This window comes from Schistocerca piceifrons, chromosome 1 (genome assembly GCF_021461385.2).
Source record: "Schistocerca piceifrons isolate TAMUIC-IGC-003096 chromosome 1, iqSchPice1.1, whole genome shotgun sequence".
NCBI lineage: Eukaryota > Metazoa > Arthropoda > Insecta > Orthoptera > Acrididae > Schistocerca > Schistocerca piceifrons.
In genome coordinates, this window is record NC_060138.1 from 280,278,219 (window position 1) to 280,296,212 (window position 17,994).

Here is a 17,994-nt window from a genome sequence, read left to right on the forward strand (position 1 = left end):
GAAGGATAGAGCGTCTGCCATGTAAGCAGGAGATCCCGGGTTCGAGTCCCGGTCGGGGCTCACATTTTCAACTGTTCCTGTTGACATATGTCAATGCCTGTATGCAGCTAGGGGTATTCATTTCATTTTAAGTTCATTCTAACATGCTGCATGGTCACCAATGGTATCTGTTCTTTCAGACATATCTTCATATATAAAAATAGAAGCCAATTTAACTCACTATGTTCTACCATCCCATTGAGTAGCCTCCAGTTTGGAAATCCTAGGTTTCCCTAATGAAACCCAGTCAGTGTCAACTAGAATCCTGACAAATAGTGAGTGTTATTGCTGACACACACACACACACACACACACACACACACACACACACACACACACCAAATTCTGACCAATACTGACAAATTTCTAAATTTTGTTTCTTTTCCTTTTATTTACACAATTTCCAACACAATCTTAAGCTCAAAGCAGCATCTATATTCACAAAGAAATAATTTTATCACAAAAGGATCATGAGTTTAGAAACTTTTATAAAAATGTAGTGGGGCGTAGCATGGAACATGCACAATTAACTACGAACTTGCTTTATTTTAACATAACTTAATATTTTTTTCTGTTTATATGAGATACATTTTATTTTTAGGACTGTCACCATACAAACTTTAAAAAATATAACAACTGCAAAATTAAATATGGATGATAACATGAGTACTGAAACAATATTGCTATGATCAAACTGTTTTGGTGTGATCATGTCTGCTGACAGCCTGGTGGACTTACCAGAATTTCACAGAAGCAAGTGTGTATATCTGGCGAAGAGTTCTCGGGCTTCCAGCCGGGTGGCGGTGTCTTCAAACAGCGACGTTTCGACGAGTGACATACTCATCATCTTCGCCAGCCAGAAGATGATGAGTATGTCACTCGTCGAAACGTCGCTGTTTGAAGACACCGCCACCCGGCTGGAAGCCCGAGAACTCTTCGCCAGCTGTATACGCCGGGAAAGCATACATTCACAAGTGTGTATATATTTTTGTTTGGTGCAATGGCTCTTCCATAACAGAAAGTTAACATAAACTGTAACTTTTACACAGACAAAGTCAGTCTGTGTCTAGTAAGAACTGCAACATCCTTCATAGGCTCAGGCTGCAACAATTCAGCAACCTGCAGAACAATGAAAGTACAAGGAGAATTAATATCACAATGGCTACACGAAGAGGCATGTCTTGTTTCACTTAAAAATGAGAAAATCAACCGACCACTGACCCTGTACTATGCCAGAGAACAACAGCGCTGTAAATAGATACAGGTGGATGATACATTTTATTCGACATCACAGCCTGGGTGTCGAGTGCGCATTGCATTCCTATTATATGGCACATTGCCACGCACATTGTTTCTTTTCCTTTTATTTACACAATTTCCAACACAATCTTAAGCTCAAATAGTTACATGTACTATAAAGATATCCCCAAATAAAGTGTTGCCAATGGTGCAGACCACTGAGATATCAAAATTTAATTACTACTTTGTTTCTTTTGTTATCAATTCATGGTAACAAATGACATCTCACCATCAACAAGAGTGCATTAAAACAAAGTACACACCCAGTCAGACAAGAACGAGAAATAAATTCTCTGTTGTTGTGGTCTTAAGTCTGAAGGCTGATATAATGCAGCTCTCCATGTTACTCTATCATGTGCAAACCTTTTCATCTTCGAATAACTACTGCAACTTCCATCCTGAATCTGCTTGCTGTATTGATCTCTTGGTCTCTCTCTACAATTTTTACCCTCAAGACTTCCCTCTAATACCAAATTGGTGATCACTTGATGACTCAGAACATGTCCTATCAACAAATTTCTTTTCTCCACAATTCCATTCAGTACCTCCTCATTAGTTAGATGATCCACCCACCTAATATTCAGTATTATTCTGTAGCACCACATTTCAAAAGCTTCTATTCTCTTCTTGTCTAAGCTGTTTATCATCCACATTTCATTTCCACAGAAGGCAGCACTCCATACAAATACTTTCAAAAAAGACTTCCTAACACTTAAATCTATATTCAATGTTAACAAATTTCATATCATCAGAAATGCTTTTCTTGTCACTGCCAGTCTACCTTTCATATCCTCTCTACCCTTTGGCCATCATCAGTTATTCTGCTGCCTAAATAACAAAACTCATCTACTACTTTAAGTGTCTCATTTCCTCATCTAATTCCCTTTTAATTCACCCTAAATTACATTATCCTTGTCTTGCTTTTGTTGCTTTTCATCTTGTATCACCCTTTGAAGACACTGCACCTGCTCTTCTAAGTCCTTTGCTGCCTCTGACAGAATTACAATGTTGTCAAGAAACCTCAAAGTTTTTATTTCTTTACCCTGTGCTTCAATTCCTACTCTTAATTCTTCTTTTGTTTCCTGTACTGCTTGCTTAATGTACAGATTGAATAACATTGGTGATAGGCTACAATCCTGTCTCACTTCCTTCTCAACCACTGCTTCCCTTTAAAGCCCCTAGACTCTTATAACTGCCGCCTCGTTACTGTACAAGTTGTAAACAGTCTTTCAGTCCCTGTATCTTACCCCTGCTACCTTCAGAATTTCAAACAGAGTGTTACAGTCAACACTGTCAAAAGCTTAGAATAAGACTACAAATGTTATAAACATAGATTTGCCTTTCCTTGACCTATCTTCTAAGATAAGTTATACGGTCAGTATTGCCTCAGGTGTTCCTACATTTCTCCAGAATCCAAACTGATCTTTCCAGCTTCTACCAGTTTTTCCGTTCTTCTGTAAAGAATTTATGTTAGTATTTTGAAACCATGACTTATTAAACTGATATTTTAGTAAGTTTCCCACCTGTCAGCAACTGTTTTCTTTGGAATTGGAATTACTACATTCTTCTCGAAATCTGAAGGTATATTGCCTATCTCATACATCTTGCACACCAGAAGGTAGAGTTTTGTGATGGATGGCTCTCCCAAGGCTATCAGTAGTTCTAACAGAATATAGTCTATCCCTGGGGGCATTGTTTTGTCTTTGTCTTTCAGAGCTCTGTCATTCTTCTAGCAGTACGATTCTCCTATCTCAGCTACATCTACTTCCCTTTCTATAATATTGTTTCAAGTTCATCTCCCTTGTACAGACCCTCTATAATGTCCTTCCACCTTTCCCTTCTTTATTTAGGACTGGTTTTACATCTGAGCTCTTGAAATTCATACACCTGTTTCTCTCTTCTCCATATGCCTCTTTAATCTTCCTGTAGGTGGTATTTATCTTTTTCGTAGTGAGATTTGCTTCTAAAGTCTTAGATTTCTCCGCTGGCCATTCCTGCTAAGCCATTTTGCACTTCCTGTCAATCTCATTTTTTAGATGTTTATAATCCTGCTTCATTTGCTGCATTTTTATATTTTCCCCTTCTATCAATTAAATTCGATATCTGCTCTGTTATCCAAGGATTTCTATTATGCCCTGTCTTTTTACCTATCTGATCTTTTGATGCCTTAACTATTTCATCTCTCATAGCTACCCATTCATCTACTACTGTATCCCATTCCTCTATACTAGCCAATTGTTGCCTAATGCTCCCTTCAAAATTATCAACAATCTCTGATTCTTTCAACCTATCCAGGTCCCATCTCTACCTTTTTACAACTTCTTTAGTTTTAATCTACAGTACGAAACCAATAAATTGTAGTCAGTGACCACATCTGCCATTGTAAATGTCTTACAATTTAAAATCTGGTTCCAAAATCTCTGTCTTACTATTATATAACCAATCTGAAACCTTCCACTATATCCAGGTCTCTTCCACATACACGGTCTTCTTTCATGATTCTTAAACCAAGTGTTAGCATTCTTACACCAAGTGTTAGCTATGATTAAATTACGCCCTGTGCAAAATTCTACCAGACGACTTCCTCTTTCATTCTTTTCCTCCAGTTCCCTTTCATCTATTTTTTTTTTCTTCTCTTCCTTTTCCTACTATCAAATTCCAGTTCCTCATTGGACTTAAATTTTCATACTCCTTAGGTATCTGAATATTTTCTTTTATCTTATCATCCACTTCTCTAGCCTCTTTATCATCTGTGGAGCTAGTTGGCTTATAAACTTTACTACTGTGATGACTGTGGGCTTCATGTCTATCTTGCTTACAATAATGCGTTTACTATGCTGCTCATAGTGCTTACCCGCATTCTTGTTTTCTTATTCATTATTAAACCTACTTCTGCATTATCCCTGTTTGATTTTGTATCTATAGCCCTGTATTCACCTGACCAGCAGCCCTGTTCCTACTGCCATTGAATTTCACTAATTCCCACTATATCTAACTTCAACCTATATGTTTCCTTTTTTAAATTTTCTAACCAACCTGCATCATTAAGAAATTTAACATTACATGCTCTGATCTACAGAGCACCAGTTTTGTTTCCCCTAATGACGACAACCCCCCCCCCCCCCTCCCCCAAGTAGCCCCCACCTGGAGATCTGAATAGGACAATATTTTACCTCTGGAATATGGCACCCAAGAGAATGCCATCATCATTTAACCACGCAGTAGAGTACATGCCCTTGGGAAAAATTACAGCTATAGTTTCCCCTTGCTTTCAGCTGTTCGCAGTACCAGCAAAGCAAGGCCATTTTGGTTGATGTTACAAGGCCAGATCAGTCAATGACCCAGACTGTTATCCCTGCAACTACAGAAAATGCTGCTGACCCTCTTCAGAAACCACAACTACTCCATTATGGTTGCACCTGCAGTATGGCTATCTGTATCGCTGAGGCATGAAAGCCATACCACTGATGGGCAAGTTCCACGGTGCATGGTTCTTAAACTAATGACCATAATATTAAATGAAATCACAGATAATTTGAATTATAATAGCTAGATTTCAACTTAACTGTAGAGCTAACCAAGTATAAAGTCTGCAGTACAGTTGGCTATAACACATCTTTTTGTGTTTGTGATACAGTAAAATTACAATTATACAACATATTTTCCATTTAGTCTGTCAAGACAGTTACAAAAGGTACGTTAGAGTTGTCACGGATTTCACGAGTTTTGTGAATGTAACAATCATTCCAGTATATTGCAATGACATTATAGTTAGAGCAGTGTGAAAAAGACTTCACAGAACTATTAATCCACAGACTTCCGCTCACTATTATGATTTACCTAACAGTATCTCACTCTTGCATTGGCCAGCACTATGCCTTTCACAGATCCTCTTTGTCCAGGTCCTAATCCTGTCTTTCCTCTGTATATTCCAACTTTCCACACTTCTGTTCCCCTTATTACCCTTGTGGTGTTACATCTTGCCTGCCTATTGCTTCTACCAACAAATGACATTCAATGAAGATGACACCATACCAACTGACTCAATACTACTTGCAGGTGTGTCTCATGCAGTCACTCTGAATATGATTTACTGGAGCTAATCATGGAGATGTAGGTGAACAGGGACGGCAGTGCCACAATCACAGAAATGGGAACAGTCCAAACCTGACTCTGTAATTGTGATGTAGGGATTCAAGATTTACAAGGCAACAGAAAATGAATATGGAGCAAAGAGTGCATTAGTGCTCAACATCAACTTAATATGTTCTCAAGCATCAATTAAAATAAAAGTTACAAAAACATAATCAATGAAGACTTATAAGACTGATATGAGCATGAGAGAAAAATGACAGTAATGAGTAGAGCTAACTAGAACGTGTGTGATGGAATCAAAGTGTAGAGTGAAAGTACAGAGGGAGTTCTCAGAAGCATTTGAAGTAAAAACAGGAGTGAGACAGAGAGAAGATATATCACCAATCCTGTTTAATTTGGCCCTCAACAACACCCTGAAGAGAGTAACATATGAAAGCGCTGGAGTCACCATAGGAAAAAAGATAAATGTCCTGGCTTTTGTGGATGATATTGTGCTGATAGGAACGAACATGGAAGACCTGGAGAAAATGGGGACTGTGCTAATGGAAGAAGCTAAGAAAGCAGGTCTAAGTATAAACAAAAGTAAAACAAAGTTCATGATAGTATGAAGAAAAGCTCATTTAGGACCAAACCATCTAAAAACCGGAAATCTAACAATACAGAAAACAGACACATTCATGTACCTAGGTGTCAACATCAACCAACAAAACCTCATAGAACAAGAATTCAAGCTGAGGGAGTACGTCTAGGAACTATGCACATCATAAGATCGAAGTTACTATCTAGGCAGGCAAAAATGAGAATATATCAGACCATCATGAAGCCAATAGTGTGCTATGCAAGTGAGACATGGACCCTGACATAGAAGTCAGAGAAAAAACTCATCACTTTTGAAAATAAAATACTGAGAAAAATATATGGACCAGAGAAAGAAAGTGAACAGTGGAGAATAAGGAAAAACAGAGAACTCAGACAATTATACACACTGCCTGACATTGTAGTGAGTATGAAAATTAAGACACTAAGATGGTACGGACATGTGAGGAGGAGAGGGGAGAACATGGTAATAAAGGCTGTAATGGATGGAGAAGCTGAAGGAAAGAGACCCCTGGGACGGCCAAGAATGAGATGGAAGGATAATACCATGGGAGACATGCAGATACTGGGTCTGGGAGATGGAGATGCAGATGACAAGAAGTGTGGAAGGTGGGACTGAGGGAGGACAAGGACCGACTGCAGTTTGTGTGGCCAGTATAAGTAAGTCAATAAGTAAGTATATTTTAAAAATTAATGCAATTTTTGAGTTAGTAATTGTTGTTTTTATTTAACTAAAATAAACTCAAATTATTTTATACCATTTTTATAGGAGTCCTATAAGAAGATATTTTAGATTACACAATATTTACAAACAGCTGCTCATAGACATTCTGTTAATAAAAATGTCCCCGAGATCCAAACAATGTTACCTGCAGCACCTTCTGCAAGCAGAAGTGGAAATTACGGCAATGTTAATTTTTTAAAAGAAATATTCAGAGAACTAGTTTCAGCCAACATCCCTTTGAATAATTTAAATAATGTAAAATTTCAAACATTCCTGGAAAAACAGTCTAAACGAAAAGTTCCTGATGAATCAACAATAATGAAAAACTCCATTGGTAAAGTTTATGAAGAAGTATTTAAACTTGTCAATTATTTAAAACTTTGAAACATATTGACGATGGAAATGTAAAATTACTTAGTGCCACAGGTTAAGTTTAGTTCATAATCAACAAACATACTTGAAAAAAAAAAATTTAAACTTGCTCCCCACAAAAGTGAGATATTAAATTCCACCCCTGATCTTTATCAATTTTCAATAAAATGACTCCTTTCAGGTGATACAAGAAATAAGAGGTGATACCCGCGACTCAAGTTTGTGGTTATCTGTAGATGATATAAAAGACTTGTGTGGGAGATTTATTAGCAATGTTGTCATGGGAAAAATGACAGAACTTGAACCACGAACACCCCATCTCCTTGGCTCTAGGATACTTGAAGAAACAAACTATTGGATTGCTAGGGTTGTTCATAATGTGTTACATATCTGATTGCATGTAAAAAAATAATGAGGGACAACTCCTGGCAATAGTTAACATGCAGCAGAACACATGATTAAGATTGTTAAGGCTTTGCAGGTATTTTATACTAACGCAATTCATATACGTTATTTAGCATGTGCTCTTCACCACTTGGCACAGGAAACCCAAGTGAATTTTTCAGAAGTAAATGCCTTAATTTCCTCTCTGTAAAAAAGTGTATGTGAAGGCGCCATCAAGAGCTGAATTATTTACTGATATGATGCATGATACCTCTTTACCCCACAGAGCCTATCCTCACAAGAAGGGGAACATGGATTGAAGCAGGTCAATATTATGGCGATCATTTATAGGATGCTTGACCCGATGAACAAAAACAAAGCAGCAAGTATCTCCATTGCAGTTAGTGTTCATAATGAGAAGAGTCTCGGTGTTTATTGAGACTTATTTTAGTAAACCCCTCACTGCATGTTTGGAAGAAAAAGGGATGCCTCTGTCTTCTGCCCTGCAGGTATATGAATCAGCTGTTATTGGAGACCTACCAGGAGAGATAGGAAAGTGTCTTCGTACTAAAACCGAGAAAACTGAAGCAACGAATCAAGGTTTAACATTTCTTCAAGATGTGAATAAGGTGCTACAAGGAAAATCTGAAAAACAACTTAATGCCTATTCTGCAATTGACATAGCCTCTTACTGGTACTGTCTGTAACTTCAAATGAAGGGAGTGATCTTTCTCTCAACATAAAAATATTTTAGATGATGGCAGTACATTGTTTCATCTAGAAAAGAAAAATATTTAATTGTTTATTGCAATAAAAGCAAGTAGTGCTAAAACAGATAGATGGGTAGATAGATAGATCGAGAGAGAGAGAGAGAGAGAGAGAGAGAGAGAGAGAGAGAAATATTAATTTCATTAATGACCGAGTTCAAGAATAAATTTACAATTTGATTACTTCATCAGGTTTGATAATGCGAGAAAGCTGAAATTGTGTGTTTTATTTTTATGCACATTTTAAAGTAGTTAGAATGTATTTATTAGATTTTTGGTGCACATGTTTATGCAACAGTGGAACATGACTGTGTGTTACCCGGCCTATAGGCAGTAGCATCGCACCACGTTGCCCTAATTGGGGTTGGTATTGTCCACGAGGTCCTCTGTGATGGACTCAGGTGCTATGTGTTGTCTACTATAGGACATAGACTAAAGTTAGCTTGCCTTTCCCTGCTACGTCCTATTTAAAAACTTAGTCCCAGCAAGAAAATCGCAGACTGTCAGAGTAGGTACTACTTTCTATTGCCACCCTGAATGGCTGCTCCTACAAAGAGCACGGTCTGTCTTACCAATGATTTCTGAGGGAATCCTCAAGATCTGTTAGGTTGCCATTTCCTGGTTGATCTTGGTGACCATCAAATAATTATAGTTTAAAGGATGCGGCCTTAAAATTGACAAGGCCCAAAATTACTCCTGTACAGAGGAAATAATGTTGAGCAATTTCTGTCTCTCTCTCTCATCTTGCACACACACTGCTCCCTAAAAGAGCTTTAACAAACACAAAAAATGAAACAAAACATATGCATTACTACTACACAAAATGGAGTCTAACATATCGCTTTGGTGAACTGACGTGTTGCACAAGCATTTTTCAAACCGACGGATAAATTAGATAAATTACTGTTTGGATGCTTGTTCTATTTATGCACATGTGGTGGTGCTGCAAGAATTTATATCCTGGAATGATTTTCAGGAAAAGTAGCAGTACCGGTATCATAGTACTCAAGAAAAACTGGTACTTGAGCTTCCTGACCCTTTCTTTTATATTTAGTTGGAGAACTTACAAGAAACTGAGTGGCACTTAACACTGTCTAAATATGTATACTATTTATCTAAAAACACAGATGATGTGACTTACCGAACGAAAGTGCTGGCAGGTCGATAGACACACAAACAAACACAAACATACACATGAAATTCAAGCTTTTGCAACAAACTGTTGCCTCATCAGGAAAGAGGGAAGGAGAGGGAAAGACGAAAGGATGTGGGTTTTAAGGGAGAGGGTAAGGAGTCATTCCAATCCCGGGAGCGGAAAGACTTACCTTAGGGGGAAAAAAGGACAGGTATACACTCGCACACACACACATATCCATCCACACATACAGACACTAGGTCTTCGTGGCAAACGAATCTGCTCCAGTCCGGAATCCCTGAATCATTACACCAACAACCTGACAACAGCTTTCGCATCCCGCAACTACTCTCCCGACCTGGTACAGAAGCAAATAACCAGAGCCACTTCCTCATCCCCTCAAACCCAGAATCACCCACAGAAGAACCACAAAAGTGCCCCACTTGTGACAGGATACTTTCCGAGACTGGACCAGACTCTGAATGTGGCTCTCCAGCAGGGATACGACTTCCTCAAATCCTGCCCTGAAATGAGATCCATCCTTCATGAAATCCTCCCCACTCCGCCAAGAGTGTCTTTCCGCCGTCCACCTAACCTTCGTAACCTGTTAGTTCATCCCTATGAAATCCCCAAACCACCTTCCCTATCCTCTGGCTCCTATCCTTGTAACCGCCCCCGATGCAAAACCTGTCCCATGCACCCTCCCACCACCACCTACTCCAGTCCTGTAACCCGGAAGGTGTACACAATCAAAGGCAGAGCCACGTGTGAAAGCACCCACGTGATTTACCAACTGACCTGCCTACACTGTGATGCATTCTATGTGGGAATGACCAGCAACAAACTGTCCATTCGCATGAATGGACACAGGCAGACAGTGTTTGTTGGTAATGAGGATCACCCTGTGGCTAAACATGCCTTGGTGCACAGCCAGCACATCTTGGCACAGTGTTACACCGTCCGGGTTATCTGGATACTTCCCACCAACACCAACCTATCCGAACTCCGGAGATGGGAACTTGCCCTTCAGTATATCCTCTCTTCTCGTTATCCTCCAGGCCTCAATCTCCGCTAATTTCAAGTTGCTGCCACTCATACCTCACCTGTCTTTCAACAACTTCTTTGCCTCTACACTTCTGCCTCGACTGACATCTCTACCCAAACTCTTTGTCTTTAAATATATCTGCTTGTGTCTGTATGTGTGGATGGATATGTGTGTGTGTGTGCGAGTGTATACCTGTCCTTTTTTCCCCCTAAGGTAAGTCTTTCCGCTCCCGGGATTGGAATGACTCCTTACCCTCACCCTTAAAACCCATGAGGTGACTTACCGAATGAAAGCGCTGGCACGTCGATAGACACACAAACACAAACATACATACAAAATTCAAGCTTTCGCAACAAACTGTTGCCTCATCAGGAAAGAGGGAAGGAGAGGGAAAGACGAAAGGATGTGGGTTTTAAGGGAGAGGGTAAGGAGTCATTCCAATCCCGGGAGCGGAAAGACTTACCTTAGGGGGAAAAAAGGACGGGTATACACTCGCACACCCACACATATCCATCCACACATATACAGACACAAGCAGACATATTAAAAGACAAAGAGTTCGGGCAGAGATGTCAGTCGAGGTGGAAGTGCAGAGGCATAGATGTTGTTGAATGACAGGTGAGGTATGAGTGGCGGCAACTTGAAATTAGCGGAGATTGAGGCCTGGTGGATAACGGGAAGAGAGGATATATTGAAGGGCAAGTTCCCATCTCCGGAGTTTCAAAAGTTATGGGTTAGTATGTACAGAGGAGTAAGATACACATACCACAGAAGACAGATTAAAAACAGAGTTTGAATATGGGCTACCTCAATATATGTATATATAATAGGAGAAGATAGAGTAATAAATGCTATTAAACGGATGTTGCACTCTAATCTGTATGTATGTATAGGGTGGTGGAAAGGATATGAGTGCTAGAGAAGAAAGATGACCTATACCCGAGAGAAAAGGGAGGATACATAAACAGGGACTCTATCACTGTGAGTAATTAAACAGTGGCATAGGATAATATTTCTCGGGAAAGAGGCATATCTTGAGGGTTACTAAAAAAGTTGGTCTCATTAGTTTTGAGGTTCATCCAAAGTAGCAAGGTAGATGAATTTACCTGAGTGGATTAATCTGTTCCATATACTAATTTAAACATGACAACATAAAAAGGCAAGTATCTGAGTTTTGCATGCTATTCCCCAGATTTAGAAAGACAGGAAACTGACTATGAAATGACCAACAAAAAGTACTTCTTAACTATTCAAAACATTTAACTCCTCTGGTTCAGTGGCAGTTTACGAATGATGAAGGTATTTTATGAGGAAATTGGCCTCATAACAATGAGCGCGGTGTTTGCTGCAACTACACAGGGCAATATCCCAGTATAGTTCTGTGAGTGTGGTAGAGTCTCATATACTCCTCCTAGAGGAGTCACATTTTTTTAAAATTCTTTATGAAAGATGATAAAATAATAGATTCGAGTTTACAAGATTTTGCTTTGGTAATTCAGTCCATGGAATGAATGTAAACTAAGGCAAAGGTGATTACTGTGTTGTGTTGCTACCCTCTCCACTTGGCATCAATAGGGAGCTGTTAGGACCACTTTTTAGGACGTGTAAGGGTGAAACTGGGGAAGTCCATTCTGTAGGGTACCCCACACAATTTCATCTCCCAGCTCCTCGGTGAAGAACCTGTCAAGTAGGGAATCCTGATGTAGGCGTCTTTCTTTCTTACATTCTAACATACAAAATCTCTTCAAAAAATTCTGGAACATTTGTAATTTCCCACCAATGGTGTGTTGGATCAAAATTCAGTTGGCATCCCTGCACACATCTGTGTTCAATGTGTAACTGTCAGAAGTTTCATTGTTGTTTGTCTGTTGGTAAATGTTCAGTGCTGTATTGAGTAGAAACGTTGTGCTCCACAGTTTGAGAATTTTGAGATGGCAGAGTTAGCGGAGCAATGCTTCTGCATTAAATTTTGCATGAAACTCAAGAAAACCTTTACAGAAACACACAAAATGATGTAGGAAACCCATGGTGGTGAGTGCTTAAGCCATATGCGATGTTACGAATGGTTCACATTGTTTAAAAATAGCCAGACGGAAGTTAAAGACGATCCTTGTTCAGGATGCCCTTTGACATCTACCAACAACGCTCATGTCAAGAATGTCAATGAAACTGTATGTACCAATTGGAGACTGACTGTCCGAAAGAGTGAGAAGGACATAACATTTCAGTTGGATCATGCCACGAAATAGTGATACATCATCTTGGAATGCATCATGTTGCCGCCAAGTTCGTCCTACGGCTCATGATGGACATGGTAACGGGTAATTATGGCAAAAATTTTTATTGCAGTCTGTTTTGTCAGTTTAACTTAGCCTCAGGCAGTGGTGTGAGCAGTTACGTAAACTACTCCACAGTACTTCCAGCCAGCTTTTAGGCTGTGCTAGGGATACCATCACGGTATCGCTGAGTGAGAGATGCCAACTTTCTGCCACAAACTCACCAATGGGAGGAACTGGTGCCATCATGTGAGGTACGCAAGAGGGTTGGTAAGGTAGCGGCCACAACAGTGGGTCGCTCTCTTGCCTGTCAGCTTCCTTACCCTCTGGACGTGTCCAACTGTCCTGAATATTGACGGTGAAATGGTCTCTCCATATCATATCACTCCACAGCTGTAGTTTTCATAAATATTGTACTCCTTAGTGGTAGTTTTTGGGAATGAAACCCATTTTTCTCTGAATCCTGGCATTTCTCATTTTACATGTAGGAAAACCACAATGTACACCCATCTGAAATCCTGATGCCATCCTAACATAAACAAACTAGTGTCCCTCAGTGGGATCTTTCCCACCGTTCAATCTGAATTGATATTTTCCTACTGGTCCTATGTGTTGGCAACCACAGCAATGACTATCGGTTTGCTGTTGCAAGCTGCTGTTTATTTGTGCCTGGTGTGGCTTCAGGTGTGCCTTGACAACGTTTTAGGCCACGAAGGCCCAATCAAGCACTCTTTATTATGAGCCTACATTGATGTGATTCCTGCCTGCGAGTGTTGCAGTTGTTGGTACTCGACACACTCTCATTTGACCAGACAGCCCTCTAACCACCTCAACTCCAGGTTAGCATTACAGTGCCTGGGTGACCCTGCATTTCGGCTCAGCTGCAGCTCAGTTGGTCGCTGCCACTGCACCCACCACCACCTTGGTTCCAAGTACACAGTCGACTACCGGCCATTGCACTAACTCTGGCAGCTTCATGAAGTGTGTGTGAAAAGAAAAGATTGACATCCATGATATTTACAGAGACTTCCAATTATGAATAACTCAAGTGACACCAATGGATAATGATATTGTAAAGTAAAAACTTACACTTTGTACCCGCTGAATATTTCATAATAAGTTTTTAAAAAACTGAGAATTCAACCCTCCATTACTTTTGAGACCTTTCTTTTATGTTTTGAATTGGTCATTGAGACTGATTATTGTCACCCTTTGTAACAATCACAGACCCCTAACAGGTCCTCATGGAAGGGGTAAGGAACTGTACATGGTAATGGATAATAACGCTAAAAATTTTTATTGTAGTTCTGCTTCCATTATTTTAACTTAGCCTCAGGCAGTGGCGTGAGTGGTTAAGTAAATTACTTCACAGTACTTGTGGCCAGCTATTACATTGAGCTATGGATGCCTCCACGGTATGGCTGAGTGAGAGATGCCAACTTTCTGCCACAAACCCACCAATGGAAGGACTGGTTGCTGTCACATGAGGTATGCAAGTGGGTCAGCAATGTAGCAGCCATAACAGTGGGTTGCTCTCTTGCTTTCTGACTTCCTTACCCTCAGCATGTGTTGACCCGCCCTTCCTACTGAGGCCAAAATGCTCCTTCAGTACCCTGTTTTGGTTCACTCTGCAGCTGTAGCCAATTTTTGTAAATATTGTACCCCTTAGTGGTAGTTCTAGCAAATAAAACCCATTTTTCTCTGAATCCTGGCATTTCTCATTTTACATGTAGAAAAAACACAATGGATGCCCACCTGATCTCCTGATACCATCCTGACAAATACAATGATTCACGGTCAAAAAGACCTTTGCATCACAATCTATGAAGATCTTTCAGATTGCACAAATGAGGACGAGATGTTCCTTAAGAGAATCACAGCTGGTTGGTGAGACAAGATAGAGTCTTCACAGTGGGTCGGGAAAGGTTGTCATGATCAAAAAAAGCTCCTCAGCTCAAATCAAACGTCAAAGCCATGCTGGTGGTTTTCTTTGAATTTGAAGAATTAGTTCATCAAGAATTCATGCCACAGGGACAATTGGTTTATCGATGGTACTATCGGGATGTGTTGCGATGTCTGTGAAAAAATGTGAGAAGGTGATGGACTGAAATGCGGTGGACAATTCATTGCTCTTGCATTACAATAACACATCTGCACATTCGTGTGTGTGTGTGTGTGTGTGTGTGTGTGTGTGTGTGTGTGTGTGTGTGTGCGCGCGCGAGACTATTGCACAAAAAGCAAAATCATTGTTCTACCTTATCCTCCATACTCTCCAGACCTGGCCCCTGTGGACCTTTTTTTTAAATTTATTTCCAAAGCAATGTTGAAAGGACAAAGATTTGCAATCATAGACGAAATAAAACAAAATTCACAGACAGTGCTTCACATAATCCAGCAAGAGGTGTACCAAGATTGCTTCCAGAACTGGAAACGGTATTGGCAGCAGTGTATCAACTGTGGAGGATACTATTTCGAAGGAGACCATGCATAATAAGTAAAGGTAAGTGTACAAAAATTTTGTGGATAAAGTTCTGAAATTTTTTGAACAGGCCTCATACTTCATGTTTCTTTCCTTTTTTCCTCCTCCTCCTGGAGTTTCTTGACTCCTTTTTTACCATAGTCAATAGCCTCTGTCATGGAACCCTTATTATATCCACTTTTTAAAACCTGTACACAAAGGCTTGCCCGAGGTGTAGCAAACATCCAGTCATGTCTAAAAATGTTATGAGCATGGCTGGAAAAGCTTGCATTCTGGAATAAATGTATTTGATTAAATGATGTACGGGCAATTAGAGCAAATGGCTAGGGGACTATAAGTTCTGGTAATGAGTAGTTTACGAGACAAAACAAAGAAATATTGTAAAACAGTCTGTATTGGTATCAGTAGATATGATTTACATGCACCATCAAACAAATGATTACAATTTCAGAAAATTTGGATGGTTTATTCAACAGAAAGAGCTTCACAAATTGAGCAACTCAGTAACACACGAGTCTACCTCTGGCTCTTATGCAAGCACTTATACAACATGGCACTGACTGATACAGTTGCTGGACATCACCCTGAGGGATATTGTGCCAAATTGTGTCCAACTGCCACGTTAGATCATCAAAATTCCGACCTTGTTGGAGGGCGCTGCCCATAATGTTTCCAACATTTTCAATTGGGGAGATATCCGGCAACCTTGCTGGCCAAGGAAGGTTTTGGCAAACATAAAAACAAGCAATAGAAACTCTTTTCAGATATGGGTGGGCATTATCTTGCTAAAAAATGCAAGCCCAGGATGGCTTGCCATAATGGGAAACAAAAAGGGGTGTAGAATATAGTTGACGTACTGCCATGCTGTAATGGTATCACAGATGATTACCGCAAGGGTCCTGCTACCAAAAGAAATAGCACTTCAGACCATCACTCCTGGTTGTCAGGCTGAACGACGGGTGACGGTCAGGTTGGTATCCTACAGCTGTTCGGGGCATCTCCAACTACATCTCCGATGGGCATTGGGCTTCAGTTCAATGTGGAACTCATCAATGAAGACAACTGCTGAATGAGATTGCAAGCCAGAATTTGGTGAAGCTGTGGGGAGGCCTTCTTGTCCTGGATTGTGAAGCTCTTCCTCTTGAATAAATAATCCAATGTATTTGAAACTATAATCATTTGTTTGCCTGTACATGTGCATCACACCTAGTGATTTCTGTTCCATTTGGACAATTTCTTTCTCATGTGTCATCTTTTCTTACGAGGGTTGCCCAGAAAGTAATGCACCAATTTTTTTTTTTTTTTTCCCTTCAACAATTCTTTATGGAACATAATGACAACTACACACATGAAAGAATTGTGTTTTATCTACACTCCCTATTTTTCCATGTAATCTCCATCTCATTCTATGGCCTTCCTCCAGCATGAAATAAAGGCGTGTATGTCCTGTTGGTACAATCCTTGGTCTGGTGGCGGAGCCAGTTCTTCACTATGGGAATCACCTCCTCATTGTCCTCAAACTGTCTTTCACAAATGGCATCCTTTAATGACCCACACAAGTGGAAGTCCAAGGAGGCTAGGTCAGGGCTGTAGGGTGGATGGGGTAGCACTTTCCAACCCTATTTTGCGATGTGTTCAGCAGTCCGCAGACATGTGTAGGGCTGAGTGTTATCGTGTTGCAGCAAAACATCTCCTGGGTTGCTGTGGTACCAAAATCGCCGGAAGCACGTCTTAAGTTAATGTGTTGACATGTGCTTCTGAATTAATTGTATTGCCTCTTGGCATCGCATCAATGAGAATCACACCTTCTCAGACCCAGAACCTGGTGATCATGACCTTACCAGCAGAAACAATTGCGTTGATTTTTTTCTTCTGTGAGGAGTGGGAAGGGTGCCATTCCATCAACTATTGTTTTGTTTCAGGCTCAAAATGGTGAACCCAGGTTTCATCACCTGTCACAAGCCAGGACAAGAAGGGCTCTCCACAGTTTCAAAACGTTGCAACAAATCAAGGCCAATGTTCTTTCTGTGTGATCTGTGATCCACAGTTAGACACCACGAGACCCATCTGCATACATTTCTGAATATCCAAGAGTGCAGATAATTGCATCCACACATCCTTTGCTGAATGACAGATACTGCATCAACTGATGAGTCATAATGCATCTGTCCTCATGACTGACATCATCAGCTCGCTGCAACATGTCAGGTGCGACAGCAGTGGATAGTCTCCCCGACAGCTGCAAATCGTGGAGCTCCATCGAACTGCCTTCTGATGACCTCACCCTCCGTGCCCAGTGACACTGTACTTCTGTTGACAGCAGATGCTCCCTGACTTTGCACAAGTGTTTGTGAGTATTCTCCACAGTTTCTTTATCTGCAGTGAGAAATTCGATGAAGAGAAATTCGATGAAGGCACAATGCTTGTAACATACATCACCTACATACGTCATTTTGAAACTGTTCTGCAGCTACCCTATCTGTCAGAAGTGACCAAAACTTGGTGCTCTCACTCAGGAAATTCGACTGACAAGGTTATCATGTGCTCTTATCTCAAAATCACCAATAAAGATTAAATTTCAGAATCCATTCGCCCTGCACAGCAGCTTTGTTTGTTCGAAATCAAGCATATGGTTTTCACTGATACTGTGTTCCGCCACTGCAGACTTCTACATTTCGCCTGGGCAAATGCTCCTTACGTGTTCTGAGCAGTGCAGCACTATACACCTCTGTATCTGGCTGATGTACTGTTTGCCACATTCACAGCAGATTCTGTAGACTCT

The 17,994-nt window shown here is 40.3% G+C and overlaps 1 protein-coding gene across 2 annotated transcripts in view; it reads right to left on the bottom strand.

The window, feature by feature from the left end:
* Positions 1–565: 565 nt before the first annotated feature.
* LOC124716941 (exosome complex component RRP4) overlaps positions 566–17,994 on the bottom strand; it is a 110,673-nt gene continuing 93,244 nt past the window's right edge. Inside the window, exons 6-7 of one of the 2 annotated variants that reach the window (XR_007005696.1) lie at positions 997–1,158; positions 566–825 (exon numbers count right to left, since the gene is read on the bottom strand). Coding sequence is in view for 1 of the 2 variants with exons in the window: in XM_047243564.1 (XP_047099520.1) it covers positions 1,081–1,158 (78 nt within the window). In the remaining variant the exon portion in view is untranslated. Of the gene's footprint in view, positions 826–936; positions 1,159–17,994 lie in introns of those variants that run through there. The other variant, XM_047243564.1, reaches the window with a different exon arrangement.